This window comes from Dermacentor variabilis, chromosome 6, assembly GCF_050947875.1.
Source record: "Dermacentor variabilis isolate Ectoservices chromosome 6, ASM5094787v1, whole genome shotgun sequence".
Classification (NCBI taxonomy): Eukaryota; Metazoa; Arthropoda; class Arachnida; order Ixodida; family Ixodidae; genus Dermacentor; species Dermacentor variabilis.
This window is the reverse complement of record NC_134573.1, coordinates 160,667,553-160,682,849: the sequence shown is the minus strand read 5'-3', so window position 1 is coordinate 160,682,849 and position 15,297 is coordinate 160,667,553. Positions and strand designations below refer to the sequence as shown.

At 41.0% G+C, this 15,297-nt stretch overlaps 2 protein-coding genes across 2 annotated transcripts in view; both read right to left on the bottom strand.

Moving 5' to 3' along the window:
• Positions 1 to 4,117, bottom strand: part of LOC142585598 (nucleolar pre-ribosomal-associated protein 1) — a 68,430-nt gene extending 64,313 nt beyond the window's left edge. Inside the window, exons 1-3 of the mRNA XM_075696483.1 lie at positions 3,730 to 4,117; positions 2,831 to 2,976; positions 486 to 773 (exon numbers count right to left, since the gene is read on the bottom strand). Coding sequence (XP_075552598.1) covers positions 486 to 773; positions 2,831 to 2,976; positions 3,730 to 3,958 — 663 coding nt within the window. The 5' untranslated portion in view covers positions 3,959 to 4,117. The remainder of the gene's footprint in view (positions 1 to 485; positions 774 to 2,830; positions 2,977 to 3,729) is intronic.
• Positions 4,118 to 7,058: 2,941 nt separating this feature from the next.
• Positions 7,059 to 15,193, bottom strand: LOC142585595 (mitochondrial inner membrane protease ATP23 homolog). Its single transcript, XM_075696480.1, has 5 exons — positions 14,875 to 15,193; positions 14,390 to 14,435; positions 13,378 to 13,594; positions 10,229 to 10,318; positions 7,059 to 7,410 (listed from the first exon to the last, which is right to left on the bottom strand). The coding sequence occupies exons 1-5, from the start codon at positions 15,080 to 15,082 to the stop codon at positions 7,213 to 7,215; spliced, it is 759 nt and encodes a 252-aa protein (XP_075552595.1). The 5' UTR covers positions 15,083 to 15,193; the 3' UTR covers positions 7,059 to 7,212.
• Positions 15,194 to 15,297: the final 104 nt, after the last annotated feature.

Below are 15,297 nucleotides of genomic sequence, written 5' to 3'. Positions count from 1 at the left end.
TTGTTAATGCATTGAAGCCTACGCTTTAAACTAAGGAGAAGAAGTGCATGAAAATTAGTGACCCCAGAAGGACACTGAAAACATTGTTCAGCCCTTCACGTTGCAAGAAAGTGATAGTCCAATCAAAATTCCCTGACATATATTACATATCTATCCTCCACATTAGAACTGAGCTATTGCCAAATGTGATTCAAGAATCTCCTTGAAAAATACTGCACATGGTAGGACAGAAGCATGCCAGTGATGCCTACTACCATCAAAATATATTTATGATGCAAGCACACTCCTTTAGTCTAGTGCCTGTGCTGTCTTCTATGTGTACTGCCCCTTTATCGCCCTAATAGGTATCAACAATATGTATTATTGCCCTAATATGTATCGACCAGGGACAACCTTTATCATAATACTATTTATCAATCTTTATGAGTCATTGAAAGCACATCCTCACAATATGCTCAAGCCGGTACAGCAACAGAGAACCGTACCCTTTGGTTCCGTGTGTTGAACCATGTGGTGAAGTCCGTAGTCTCAAAGTTGACCACACTAGTGACATAGCGTGCTCCTTCAGGGCCCAGGGTGACAATCGAAGTAAGCAGGCGCAGGGCAGCCTTGGCATGGTTGGGCTTTGCGGTGCGGCATAGAGACATGTGCATGAGCCGACTGTACTTTTGCAGCATATGCTGCGCTGACATCAATGCAGTGTTAACATACTGTTTGAAATCCTCGGGCAGCCGGGAAATCAAGCGATCCAGGACCTGGTACACTAGCGTGTGCTAAAGATACCAAACATAAAGAAAAGAAGGGAAAAAAAAATCAGCAATGTTTCAAAAACCCAGTACATGATGTCAGTGCTAAGCACAGGTCAGCATACTCACTCACGAGTACACAGACTCGTGCTTGCTCCACACCCATTGCACAGGTGTATGACAAAGGGTGTGAGTGAATGTGAGTATGAACAGGAGCGTGGGCCAGTTAATGTGAGTAGAAATAAACGTCAGCGACAGTGAAATCAGCGACAGCAACTCGGACATGAGTAAGAGTGTGAGCAGACGCCAGTAAGTGTCAAAAGAAGTAACTATGAACACGAAAGAATGTTGGTGAGTATGAACGGGCCCAACATGAGAATGTACAGGAATGTGAGTGAGCACCTGGCCTGTGAAAATATTGATGAGTGAGTTTTTGTGAGCACCCATTTATTTTGTGAACCTGTGCTGCTAAGTCGATAAATTAAACTCTCAAGCATTTCAAAACCATCAATCACCCTTTCGCTTAAAGAGCTATCCTATCTGCGCAAGGATAGGTGAGCCTTGCAAACTGCGCACTTGTGACAATTCTTGATATTGCCTATATATATAGTTCTCTTACTCGAAATATACACTGTTGTAAGTCAGCGCCTGTGTGTAACATGTCTTTCTGTGTCCTCATCTTTTCATGCGCTATAAGCCTCATCACTCAACATGAACTGTACCTAAGCCCACACAAGAGGCATGTAAAACTGCACATTGGAACTTATTTCAACATCGATGCTTTCCACTTCAGTGCATTCAAACAGCTTTCACTATTTGCATGACACATTAAACAATATAAGACATTAGTATGAATCTTCTGTGAGCAATGCAAGCAAAGAAATAGAAATGTCGAAGTTAACAGCTCGGAACATGTTTAATGTTTCTCACTAGTACCTTGAGAAAACACAGGGAAGGCAGGAAATGTAAATTCAAGACGATGAGCAAAACGAGAACATGGTAAAGGCAGGAGCCAATGTTTCGACAAGTGGACTTGTCTTTTCAAGGCAACATATGCTTTCCTCAGCACAGTATATGTAGGTAGGGTTATTATAAAGGGGAGAGAGGTAAAACGGGTGGACAAGGCAATAACCAAGGGTGTGTGTGGCGAGGGTGCAGAATTGAAAAAAAAGGTGTGCTATTCAACGTTGGTGGAGGAATGTGAGGTAGCGCCATGGTGTCAGCCGGCCATGTGTTTTTTTGTGGAGGGGGCCTGGACGACAATGGTGGAGGGGATCATCTCCTCCCCTAGAAGACGGTGAGCTATCATCTCTCTGAAAGAGTACGTTGGTGTGTCAACCAGCTGACACTAAATAGCAAAATTTACTTTCAGGAACTCCACAAATAATTCTTTTAAATGTAGCAAATGGCTGCAAGTACTTACATTCTTTACTTCTCAACCTTCAAAACTGCTTCTCTTCAGGTCATGCTTAAAATGTTTGTGAGAAAAACTCCACAAATGTGTAGTTGTGAGAGGTTTACAAATTGTAGCAAGTCTTTCTCAGCTTCTTTCTTAAGGTAAAAATATGTTCAGTGAACAGCACCATCCACTTGGCACCATTATTGTAAGGATGTAGTGGTGAGTAGTGGAGACACATACTGAAAGGAAGCAAATGGCTGCAACTTCTTGCAACTGTATTTCAGCTGAAGGTCATCAAGAGTGCTTTAAAAAAAAGTTTGTGTAATGAGATGAGTATATCGGTAACGTTCCTATCTGGCTCACTGTAGAGCAATGTCGCCATACTGTAGCCACTTCAGCATACAATGTTACTGCCACTGGCCACCATCAAAAAAGTCTGAACAAGGGCATCTGTCTTTCAGCCCACTCATAAGATAACTACCAGACAAAGGAGAAAGAAAGGGCAGAAGTGATAATGATGGCGGCAAATCAAAGCATTATGCTATCTTCGAAGTACCCAGAGACCTTACAAAGCAATACCATGTCTGCTTCAGGGTGTTGACGGCAGCAGTCATACTCCTCATAAAGTATGATGCATCATGCACTGAAGAAAATTAGGCTAGCTAAGCAGAATGAGCTCACTTACCATACGTGAACCCGTTTTGACACCATAGAGAAGTGATGAAATGTTTTGAAAGTTGCCATCAGTGCTGTCAAGATACTGCTTGACAGTATCTTCTGTGCTCTCTCCACTTGCAAATGAGTCAGCTGCTTTGACGAACTTCTGGAATTCTGAATATGCAAGAGATAAACAGGCATATCAGTTGCGTGACACTGGTAAAACTTAACACACTAACACAAAATGGCATCGTATTAACACGAAGACCATAAATAGAAGAGACATGGCGCAAACACACACAGTTGTCCATTTGTAGAGTTTCACTATATTTTGCGCAGCTTTATAGCTGGGTAAAAATATGCAACATAGTGATCAATTGCAGGCGAAGCTACACCGTATTATTCGCTTTGTTTTTTAATGCACTCTCAAGGCTCATTCTGGTGATGACATCCAGAAAACCCAAAAGTATGGGGTGAGGGGCTTGGAGATGCACTACAAGCGATGCATGCCATTTTTGCTTTTCTTGGCACTTTCGTGCGCGTTTTTCGTAAGGCGTCATCAAAATGAGAGCGTATCAACATAAAACGCCATACTAGTTCACTGTGTACAGGTGAGCACAGTTCTGACAACGTGAGAGCTAGCAAACATGTTTGAGGCAGCAGATGCCCATCGTTCTGTCCTAGTTGTCACCGCACCGTTTCCCTTACTCTTTTAACTAACTGACGCGCAGAATAAAGCGTTACTAAGGTGAAATCCACATGCCAAGCGGTTGACAGTGTGCGTTAGGAGATGGGTACACATAAAATATTTTCTGGGGGATGCAATGTAATGGCAACAGCAAAGAGCCGTTGCGAGTTGAACAAGTTCGTCGTGCACTAAAAAAGATTAGGGGCAGATTTTTGATATTAGGCAATGAAACAAGAAACCTGTCATCAGGTCGCCCCCTTTCTCAAGCACAGCAAGAAAATTTTTGATGCAGAAAGGCTCCTCCGCCTCTGTCTTCGCCTGTTTTTCCGGCACTGCATCGTCGTCAGATTCTCCGGCGTCAAGATCGTTCTCCGTTTCGGTGGTTTTCGCTTTGGTGGGCTTCTCTTCGCTGTCCTTGGTCTCGCTGCGTTTTCTTTTTTTAGGCATCCTCACGTTCTGTGCAGTCATTTGCAACACTCGAGTTTAGATGCCACGTCGAAAAACCGTAACAGATGTCCTTTCGGCGCCGGTAGACGTTCACACGATCAAGCAAACCACGCGCAAATACTCGCACATGTGCGCTGCCATTTTGTTTTGTCAACCCTCGCTCCCAAACTTCTCATAGTCCAAACGTCCAGAACTGTGCTTACATTTGTGTTAAGCTTAAAAGTGCTCATTACATTCGATCTATTGTGTGACTAATAACAAGTAATCAACAACACAACTATTTTTGCTATATTTGTTTAATGATGGCCGTAAAGTTATGATGGCGTTACGAGCGCCGCGTCGCATTTGTCGTCTGTACGCGCGTACTACGAGTACACCAGTATATAGTTTACAAATGACTACTTACTTTTAAATACAGCGATCAATTTTCGTTCTGCGAGTGCAATTAAAAAAATTATCCGTCGCGCGTCTGTAGTGCAGAGATGCAGACATAAAACTTCGGCAATTTGTATATTGACATATTGACATATGTCGTCGCTGTATTCGCACATGCAGTCGCAGTGCTGTACCACTAGTTGCACCTCCTCGCAAAAGTACATTCCGATATACAAAGCATACGTGGTGATGAATGTGGCTCTAGACTACCTTCCAAGCAATGCAGATGTTTACAGGAGCAAAGGAGGATGAATACTTGAAACGATCAACCGCGTGGTCGAACAAGATCGAGCTCTGGGGCAAAAAAAAATCTCTTGTTGGACCACGGTTCCTAATTTCTAGTCTATCTTGTTTTACTAAAACGATTTGCAAAGCACTTGTAGCAATTAGAAGCACTCCCTCCCAACGCAAAGATCTAATTAAGTATCGTATATTGTATGCTTCTGGTAATGCCAACATAGACCTTTTCACTAAAATTGCTTAATTGTGCTCGTTGCTTTGCAGACCCTGTAACATGATGGAAGGGTCTGTACAATCAATTATGCTTAACGAAGTTTATAATTTGCACCAACATTTGGCAAAGATAAGCTGCCGCCCTTTCTCTTTTCTTTCTTTGCACCCTTCATATCTCAACATAAGTGCAGCTAGGTTGAAGGATCCTCACCTGTCAAGTACAGGCACCGTTGCATGGTTGCACTAATAGTTAAGTTGTCCCGGATAGCATGACTATATCCATTTAGGAATCCATTTGGTATGCTCAAAAGATTCTTGGAAACAATTTTCGCTCCTCTGACAAGAATGTCGGCTTTTCCCGCCAGTTGAGGCCCGGCAGTCAGATGGGGAGGCCGCATTTGGTTCGTTCTGCCGAAGAGCAGGCTGTGTTGAAGGAAGAGCAACGGGAGCGAGCCGCGCGTCGTGCTTTCGGCCGAAGAACAGGCGGCGTTTGATGAACGCCGTTGGGAACTCGCTCGAGAAAGGGCTCGTCATCGACGTGCCGACCTCGCCGTAAGGGAGCGCGAACTCGAGGCATTACGACAACGCAGAGCCGCAGATCCCGAGCTTCGCTTGCACACCTCATCACTGTAGTAGAAGGGTGGTCAAATTTTTCTTTTTTTACTGTGAGTGTCAGTATAGGCGATGCTGTGCACGACTGCTGTTGATTCTGATTTCGAGTGAATCGAGCTTGGCCTCATTTTGGGTACTGAGTGAATTATATATATTTATAACCTCTGCATGGAAGTGTCAGTGTTTCATCTATATTAAATGTTGTAAATTATTAGAAGAGCTTTATTTTCATGAATCATTAGCATTGCTTACTGGAAAGAAAAGCAATACAGGGACACGTATCATTCACGTGCATTTCACACTCCATTGATAAAAGACTATTCTGAAGGGGTTGCTGAAGTCTGAATGTGTTTTTCAGGGTGCAAAGGAATTTGAATGGAGTTGAACAAACAGCAACACAAATAGGGTATGTTGGGATATCGAGACAAGCCAATATTGCCCTACCAGTTTTTGTGGAGTTGAGGCATTCCCTCTGTTGCATTAGAGTGGCCCGCTACAGTTCGTTGAAAGTATTGTGTGCTCTGAAAGCTAGCATGCACTCCGTGGAGGTACATTTATGAAGGGCCAGAGCCGCCTTAAAAGCGTTTCAAATTATCGTGTTGACCTGCCTTTTCTCTTCCCTGTTCAGCATTTAGTAAGGTAAGCAATACGTGATTCAACTGATCACTAAGACCTTTTCCTTAAAGGCTGTAAAATCTTTTCCTGTCAAATAAAGTTTCCCTCTCTCTCTCCCTATATATATAGTCATATCATAAGAAGCCAACAAACACTGACAACAAGGTGATATGATATGGTGATAGTGCCGGCAAGATATAGTGATGGTGACAGCAAGATGGTTGACAACAAGGTGATATCTTATGATATGACTAATAAAGATCGGGCCCCTCGATTAATCCCCTTTCTTCTCGTTTATATATATATATATATATATATATATATATATATATATATATATATATATATATATATATATATATATATATATATATATATATATATATATATATATATATATATATATATATACATATATATATCAGCATATTAATTCTCTAGTTGGAAGGGGAAAGAGCACATAAGGCAAGGACAAGGAAAAAACGACAACTCATACTCTAAGCATAGGCTATCCATACCATAAATAATCATTGTTAGTTGGCTGCTTCCTTCTCTTTAAAAGATAGTATAAACTTTTTTCTGTGTGTATATTTAAATATAGTGTGTCCGTACATGGTGTTTACAGTCTAAATTTTAAAAAATGTTGAAGTGAGAAAATGCGGATGAGGTAGCCGCTACTGGAGCTTCTAATGCGCTTGTCCTCCTATTGTCAGGATTTGCAGAAATAAAGCAAAAGGATTAATTAAAAGCCATGAACATCCGTTCCAACAATGATGTAGTAAGCTCATAGCCACAATAAAATTTTAAGTGAAAAGGTAGAGGCCACTCAAAAGAAACCTCAAATTATGTGGGTGACAGAACTCTGGTAATAACACTTTAGGGGAAGGCAGGGGGGGGAAGGGTTGGTTTCAGCATTGCCGGGGGGGGGGGGGGGGGCTTCGAAGCCCCCCCCCCATAGTCAGCGCCTATGATTTCATGAATAAAAAAAACAGAGGGAGACTACACAACTTTGAAACAAGCATACTCTCTTTATTAAACTTGTAAAACATGCCCTAGCCTACCTGCAAAATATCTGCAGGCAGTATGAATATGGCCCCTTGTGGCACCGGTAGAGTCCTCATAGAGAACTCTAATTACACTGTGGCTACAAAACAAACTAGTTATTCATCATATCCATAATGATAACGTTCACGATATGCCCACTGCATGTGTGGTGAATTCCTACGTATTCGCCTTCCCACAGGTTCGAGGTCATTGTAGCACTTGTCAAAATTGCGATCAACAGCACTTCTTGCCTCTTCTTTTGAAACACCCCTCGCCACAACGATGGAATTGACAGCCTTCTGCTTGACACATTCCTGGAAGCAAGAGGTAAACATGAGACTGAAGCAAACTGCAACAGCACACGAAGAGTTAAACTTTGCTATCAAAATGCTACTGTAATTTTTTTTTTAGTGACACAATATAACACTATGCAGCTGTGGTATAAAATACAGTAGAAACTTGTTAGTTCAAACTTCAAGGGGACCAGAAATTTACTTTAGTGAAATGGAGTTCAAACTAAGGAGAGCCTTAATTCTAGTTAGTTCTCCTAGGAGAGCTTTTCTCTATTCAAATACGTAGGACTTTGCCAGGTCCAACAGAGCAGTTCAAATTATCCGTGAATTCAAATTCAGAGGATTCAAATTATCGAGATTTGCACCGTATTTGAATGTAAACAACATGGCTAACCTGAACAGAATCTCACAAAAGAACTTCCTTTGCACTCTACAACACCTTTTCATATTACTAATGTGAATTTACCACCACACAACCCCAGTTAAAGGCCGACAGATTTGGGCATTACAAACAAACAAGCATGGTGTATAGATCATACAGCGACAATAACACCTGCAAAGTATTTGCTGTTTTTGCGTTTATTGCTGTTATTTATTGTTTGTCTTTCCGAAAATGCCCCTCCTGCTAGGGCCAGAGAATTGGCCTGCAGTATGGTTAAATAAAACTAAAATAAAATAAATAAATGTATTAAAGCGATGTGCACTGTGAAAACAGTGAAAAATTCCAACAAAAGCAGGTGCACCCTACTCCTCAGTCTCCCCACGAGCAGAGACAACATTACGGTTCATGCCTTCTCATTAACCACAGTGCCTGCAGAGCACAAACAGCCACGACAGCAATACAAATGACTCTTGGATTCCCATGCAATGCAGAATGCGCGGCACTACAACTGCAAGTGCGCCGCATAGCAAGAAAGAAAGAGAGGGAAAAAAAAAGTACACCGTGGTTTATGACGTAAAGGTCATACAGGTCCTAAGCTCTGATAATGGTGAAGGCAGGGGAGGAATGTCGTTTGCAGATGCTCGTCAACGAAATGAAAGGGAGCCTCTGCTGCATGGAGGGAATCTCCCCTGTTCACATGTTTGTTTTGCAACATTCCATTTGCTTCTATCAGCTAATTACTAAGACCATTTCAAAGCCTTTTGGGGTAGAACACTTCCTAGGTGGCACTTTACAGTTTACAGTAGGTGGTGCACAAATATTCAAAAGTTAGGATTTCAGTTGAGTCATCTTTGCCATTCTATTCATATTTAATTTCAGAATTCAATAGTTGAAACTGTCAAATATTCGTTTTTGCACAAGTATGAGGAATAACAATACTTTTTCGTGTCTACAGTCTTTCTCCCTGTCATGAACCTTCCTCCACCTTGCAGCTGCGGCAGAAATGGTTTGCCATATTCAGTGTCCCTATGCTTTGAGTCGTGAATTAATTTGCCCTCGCACTGTGATCGCCTAGCCTTTCGGTTAGCTCAGATAGTAGAGTGACCAGCCCGGAAAGGCATTGGTGCTGGGTTCTGTCCTCGAATCAGGACCAATTTTTCTTCAACTTCAAAAGTTTTGCTTTCTGAACAGCCCGTATGCGTTTCCTTTGTAGCTTTGTACTACAGTCGGGTGGATAAGAATTTTTTTTCCCCTTTCATCAGCGTACAAAGAGAAAACCTAATGTAACTGGTGACTTCTATCGAAGAATTCTGCTACAGGAGAATGAAATAGTTGCCCAAAGGCAACTGATCAGTTCCTGATTGAATACATGGTGCAGATAGCTTCGGCTTAATGATTCCCAGTCATTGAATAAGAATGCCTTGCTTTTAGGCAGCTTACAAATCTGTTGCCTTGATTTAGGCAAAGCAAGTTATGATTTGGGTTGTCCCACCATGTTTGTATCACATGTGTTGCGATGTATTATCACGCTAATCTCCTTCAATAAATACCGCACTGTGCGTGCACCTGTTGACATACTTTTCCATTATTTCACTACTATCAGAGTCATAGTTCACCAGATAATAAACTGAAAGCAACTGCTTATCATTTACAAGCTCCTCAGTTGACCAGATGTTCAGTTCTGAAGAATATTATACACGTGTATCAAATAATGTAAATAAGCCCATCTTTGACCAATTGGGCTACAAAAACTTTATACGCCACTTTGTCTAAAAATTTGAAAGTATATGATATTTAAAGGTTGTTTTTCTCAATATCGAAATTCAATTCAAAAACTTTAAAGGGACAGTAAATCGTAGCAATTAGTTTAGCCTGTTGAAATAGCATGCCTGTGAAGTTTTAAATGCTGTTTAACAATGTGACTAAACTTTATCATACACACTTCTATAGTGTTAGCGAAGCCGGATAAACATTACTAAAGTGCTCTGTCTGTGTATACAGCTTCAATGTCGTATTACACAACCATCAGAGCACCCTGACACTGCTCTCAAACAACCAGTATAATTTCTCATAATGCTGATCAGGTTGACTCTTTGGTTCCTTTAGAAGTCGATGCACTAGTTGTAGTTTATTGATTAGCTTTAAGAGAGTCCTGAGCCGACACTGTCCAAATCTCATGTTGTCACATGGGGTTAGCACAAGAACATTGAACTTGTATTTTGTTTTTGCATCTTTCCTCGCTTACGAAGACTCTGCTCATGGTAAGGTTAAAGTTTCTGGTATTTGAGGAGTGTATTCAACCAAATTTTTTCATATTCGGTGTCCCTTTAAAAAGGCATTAGAAAGGGACAAAGATTTCACTGTTTATCATTAAAATTTATATAACTGTATTTCAAAAGCTAATACAGTGAACTACATCGATGATACACACAGAGAAAAGCATCATGATAGACTTACTGCATGGGACTTTGCTATATTGAAGAAGCTTGCTGAACCTTGTGACATCGCACTCATGAAGGAGCAGTGAAACAAGTTTGCAGCACGAATCTGCATATGACCACGACAAAGGTTAGTAAACTGACAGCAACGATTCACAGTTGAGCATATCTGCATCGAAGTTCACCAGTAGCACTGTTTTTGGGACATGCTATTTGTTGCATTATGGCATTTGCCTTACAACTGTAAAGGTGGATTCGGTGAGTGCAAACCTCAAATGGCTGCTGATTAAGATCAGTGCACTCCAGCGGCTAAGTCCACTTCATATAAACGCTATTGTCATCAGTGATCAGTGTTCAGCTATCAGGTCGGTAATGTGCTTTGCCAGGAACACACATAAAGATACCTTGGAGCCATTAGAGCTGTGCTTGCACTATGGATGCATGCTCAGAAGAGGATATAAGAAGCCGCTGCGATGTCGTGGTCTCATAGTGGCAACTACTGTGGCAACATGTGCATGCACTTAATCAGCTCATATTTTGCATCTGCAGGTTGGTCATATGTTTTGCTTGACGCTATCTTAGTAGGAATAATAGTACTGCTGCAGCAGCAGTTGCCGAAATTCTGCTGAGTGTATCATTTGCACAAAAATTCATTCATTAGTCTACATCCAATAGCCTTTATCGTACCGCCCAACTCTTATTAACTGCTTTGAGCATAACGCTCACAAATGCTCAGCTTGCGAAAAGATTACAGCAACTAAAATCCAAGCTTGAAAATTTGACTGACAGACTCCTTGGCATAATATTTGGCAACTTCCAGCTGAAAAAAGAAGTGACTTAGAAACCAACATTGGGGAAAAAAGACAAATGGATTATTTAGTGTCTGATGTAGAATTCCTAAACAATATTGATGAGAAAATGTATGATGAAAAAGCTGTGCTAGTGGCTGAAAACAATGCTCTGCAAGCTCACAACAGCATGCTCAAAAAATGGCTGCGGAGCTCCAACAGTACTTGACACTGAATAATGTTGACATCAAAGACGTTCTACTATGCACACAGAAAGAAAGAATACTGGTGGTTATGCAAGCCATTGGCCACAAAATTGGTTGCCTAATAATGCTTGCAGACCTCAATGTTGTTTGTTGCATGCCCACCAAAACTAAAAAGAAAAAAATATACTGCTCGTTTTTCCTCACAAACAAAAAAAGTCTGAATAAATAGCAAAAGAATGGGAAGCGTGCGATGCCTGCATGGTATCAGCATATTAAGAACTAAGATTAAGAACTAAGGAGAGGCCGCTATTTGTAAGTTAAAACAACCTGAGATGCGAAAATATTTCTATTTTCTAGGGCCTTGATGTTGAAGAAATCAAAGTGGAGATCCTTATGGACAGATAACTGCCAAACCAAGGCTCAGAAAACAGTTGATAGCCACCACTATCGCATCATCACCAAGGCATAGGTTTCTGTAATCACTTAACTACTTTAACCTTCTATAGAGGGTATGATCAAGGCAAGCTCGCAATTTCCTCTATTTGACCAGGTAAATATTTTTCTGTTTATAGATCTATTCTACACTTTAACACGCACAGTCTACACTGACATTTTGACAACCTTTAAAATTTGATCTCAACATTTACGTTCCCATCCTAAATTATTGAAATCTCGGAAACTTGGTTAAATGAACTTTTAAGAAGCTATATTACTTTACTGAACTATATCACTAAATACTCAAATCATCCGTAAAGCTGTCATGGCAGCACAGCAATCTATATACCATCTGATTACATATGCAGAAGGTTGGACTGGCCTTAGTCTCAACATAAATAAATGTGAGCAAACCTGAGCTGAATGAGAAAGTGACATTGTTCAATCAACTTCCTGAATCCTTTGATGCATTTTTTTTCCAATCAATAATATGAGGCCATAAAAAAAAATGTTGAGCAAGCATTGGTAAACTGCAACTTTTGTGACAATACAAAGATTTCCACAATGCCGGCAAGCAACACCCATTCAATAGTTTAAATAAGAGTGCATACAGATAGCAATTTGTGTCACTGCAAATCTAATAAATGTTTGCTTTTATGTCGCCCATTTGGTTTTAATGCTTTTCCCATTTTTCCTATTTGCCCATTTGATTTTAATGCTATTTATTATTTTCTGTTGTAGATATTTGAGTGCATCAGGAACAGCAGATTTGTGTTTCGTGGATCACTTTCGTGAAGACAAACTTTAGTAAGAAAAACGCGCTTTCGTGGTCCTTTTGAGTTTGTTTTAATGGGAGTGCGCTGTATATTATTGACTTACGTAATTGCCTGCCTTCCTGAAACTGCATTCTTTATGCAGACGACACAACCATGGTCAACTCTGATATGTGTGTAACTAACCTAGTTGCAAAACTTAATAATGATATAAATATGCTGAACTGGGGCTGAGGGTATGCTTTAGATGTCTACCTAGTGGACTGTCTATTTCAGCTGCTGCTGAAGTGCCGGCGGGCTGGGCTGCGGTACAAGCGAGAAGAAGGCAGGAGCCCCTGTCTGCCTTCAGCAGCGGCCGAAATTGATAGTCCACTAGGTGGAAACTTTCAGAAAAACCCCTCCCCTGTCTCCTGGTGTCACACAATCAATCAGAAACTAAATTTGTTTTGTTCATGTTCAACTAGCGATAATAAGCTTCCATTTCTTCACTCCCCTTTGGCAATCATCTTATCTCCACTAGTGCATCCTGCAATTATTTGGATGTCAAACGTGATTCCAAACATATATTTCATAGTAAAAAAGTAATACGGGTGTCACATGGCGCACTTTAAATCACAGTCAAGAATTGATCTGGAGCGGGCTCGATTGTGATCAAAAGTTGCCGTTAGACACTGGTATAACGTACCAAATAAGGAAACTGTTAAAATACGTATTTAACCATGAAACACTAGCATTCTTGTACTATTCATTCATACATTTACATTAATTATTGTATTATATGTTCAGGCATTATGTACACAACCCATCTGCACATGAATTTTTGCAAAAGCAGGCTATTAGAATGATCAATTTTAGTCTTAGCCATTGTAATGCCAAATTTCTAAAGCAGAGCTATGGGATTATTTTCAGTGGAGGAGTGAGTGTATTAATTACAATTTGGTTATACTATAATTAATTACAGCCCACCTCTGTACAGGCAAGATGATCCATATTCTTGAAGTCCATGTGGGCACGGCAATAGTCAAACATGTGCATGAGCTCATGGGCAAGCACACCCTGAACCATGCCCTTCGACCTGGCCTTATTCTGACAAACAACAACCTGGTTATACTCTGTGTCAAAGCCACCTGTCACAAGACCCTCGCACGGCTCACAGCAGATGTTTCGCCTGATGTCTATGTCACTGAAAAGAGAATACCAAACATATTAATCAAGGCTTAAGCATTAAAAGCTGCTTAAGACGATGGGAAAATAACATCTTATAGATGAACAGCATTCAAAGCACAGAGAATGAGATATCTCATAGCAAATTTCGTGCTGTTCCCCTGTAGAATATCTCATAGGTTTGCTTAAACTGCTAGCATGTTGGCATGCATTTTGTGGTAGACAAGGGTGTCAATGGGACGTCTTGAGCAGCCATAGGGTAAAAGCAGGAAACACCTGGTGAGCAAAAGCTTGGCATTGATGGCTGTTCTCCAGCATTAATACCTTGTACTTCATCTCATCATTATTATTATTGTTTTTAAGAACTGGCTATTAATTGCTGCAGAAATGAGCATAACACCTTCTGCCTTAAAGGAAAAAGGGGAAATGAAAATGATGAGAAGAACACAGATGCCAAATAATGTTCCTATTTCTTATATTTGTAGAAAGCAGGCTCAGACATTCGAGAGCTATGTTAATCTAAAAATATTAATATGAAGCGCAACGCAGTGTTTCTACGCACCCTTGAAGTAATTGTATGATGTTAACTGCAAGAGCAATTAGAAAGCAATGGTATGTTCTATCATAAACAGGCAATCACAAGGAGGGAATATGTGACCATGTACATTGGTTGACGTGTTGCAGCCTGCAGGAAACCCAAGAACATTACAGCATCGCGGATATGACTGTCACAGCGTGATGTTCTGTCGCTATCTACAAAACCATTTAAACTAAAACGTCACACTCACAGACAACGATCCGAGGGAATACTTACCAGCCGGCACTTTTTAGAGCACTAATCATCAGCTTTACCAGGGGACCTGCAAGATTACGTAATGACGTAAGATCGCAACAGTACGCAAATCAGCAATATCATAACCCCTGTTACATTCTACATAACGCAGAGCGCCTGCTTACCAGAGCCGCAGGGTCAAATTTGTTATGCGGCAATCATTTGTTGCACTGAAGGAGCTTGAATGAATCCGCAGTGATGTAGTCGCGGGGCTCTTACTCATACCTACACCTAGCTAACGTCACACAAAAGTGCTAAAGAATAGAAGCAGAAAGAGGGAGAAAAGAGAAAGAACGCTCCGTCGATGTCGAGTATTAGATCACAGAAATATCGGATTACATTTACAGCAAAGTTCAACGCAAGCATGTCGTACAGGCACCGGCGTTACGTACAACCGATCTGCGCAGCGAAGTATGTTCCTTTACACGGTATGTAGACGCCGACGAACAATGACAAGTGTTCCTTACTCTCATTGATGCACTTCATGACATTCTTTTCGCAGCGGATGTTGTCGAAGCTCTCTCGACCTTCACCCAACAGCGCGATTCGCAGCCAGCTTTCGGACTTCGTTCCGCCTCGTCTTTCCGGATAGTTCTCGAAGCCGTAGCTTTGTTCAGGTTCAGTGTGTTTGTTTGAGTCTGTCGACTGATCGTGAGTCTCTGCGGTGGAAGACATGTCTTGTTCGTTGTGGAAAAAAAGGCAGCCCAAACAAATGATCGTCCTCAAGTACTCAATGGACTATGTTCTGTTCATGGATGCCGCCATGGTGGATTGCTGCCGGCGCCCTCTTTATAATTTATCGAGTTCTGAAATTACAATATTCGCCATTATTCGTACTAGAAAGAAAATCTAAATTTGCTTTTATGCCAGGGTTGAAACGGCTTCTTGCA

What these genes read in the sequence shown, in the direction of transcription:
- LOC142585595 (XM_075696480.1), bottom strand. Translation starts at nt 15,082, where the DNA reads ATGTCTTCCACCGCAGAGACTCACGATCAGTCGACAGACTCAAACAAA. An exon ending in GCTCTAAAAAGTGCCGGCTG is followed by an intron (nt 13,595 to 14,389) that starts GTAAGTATTCCC and finishes TTCTCTTTTCAG; the next exon opens with TGACATAGACATCAGGCGAA. An exon ending in ATCATCTTGCCTGTACAGAG is followed by an intron (nt 10,319 to 13,377) that starts GTGGGCTGTAAT and finishes GGTCATATGCAG; the next exon opens with ATTCGTGCTGCAAACTTGTT.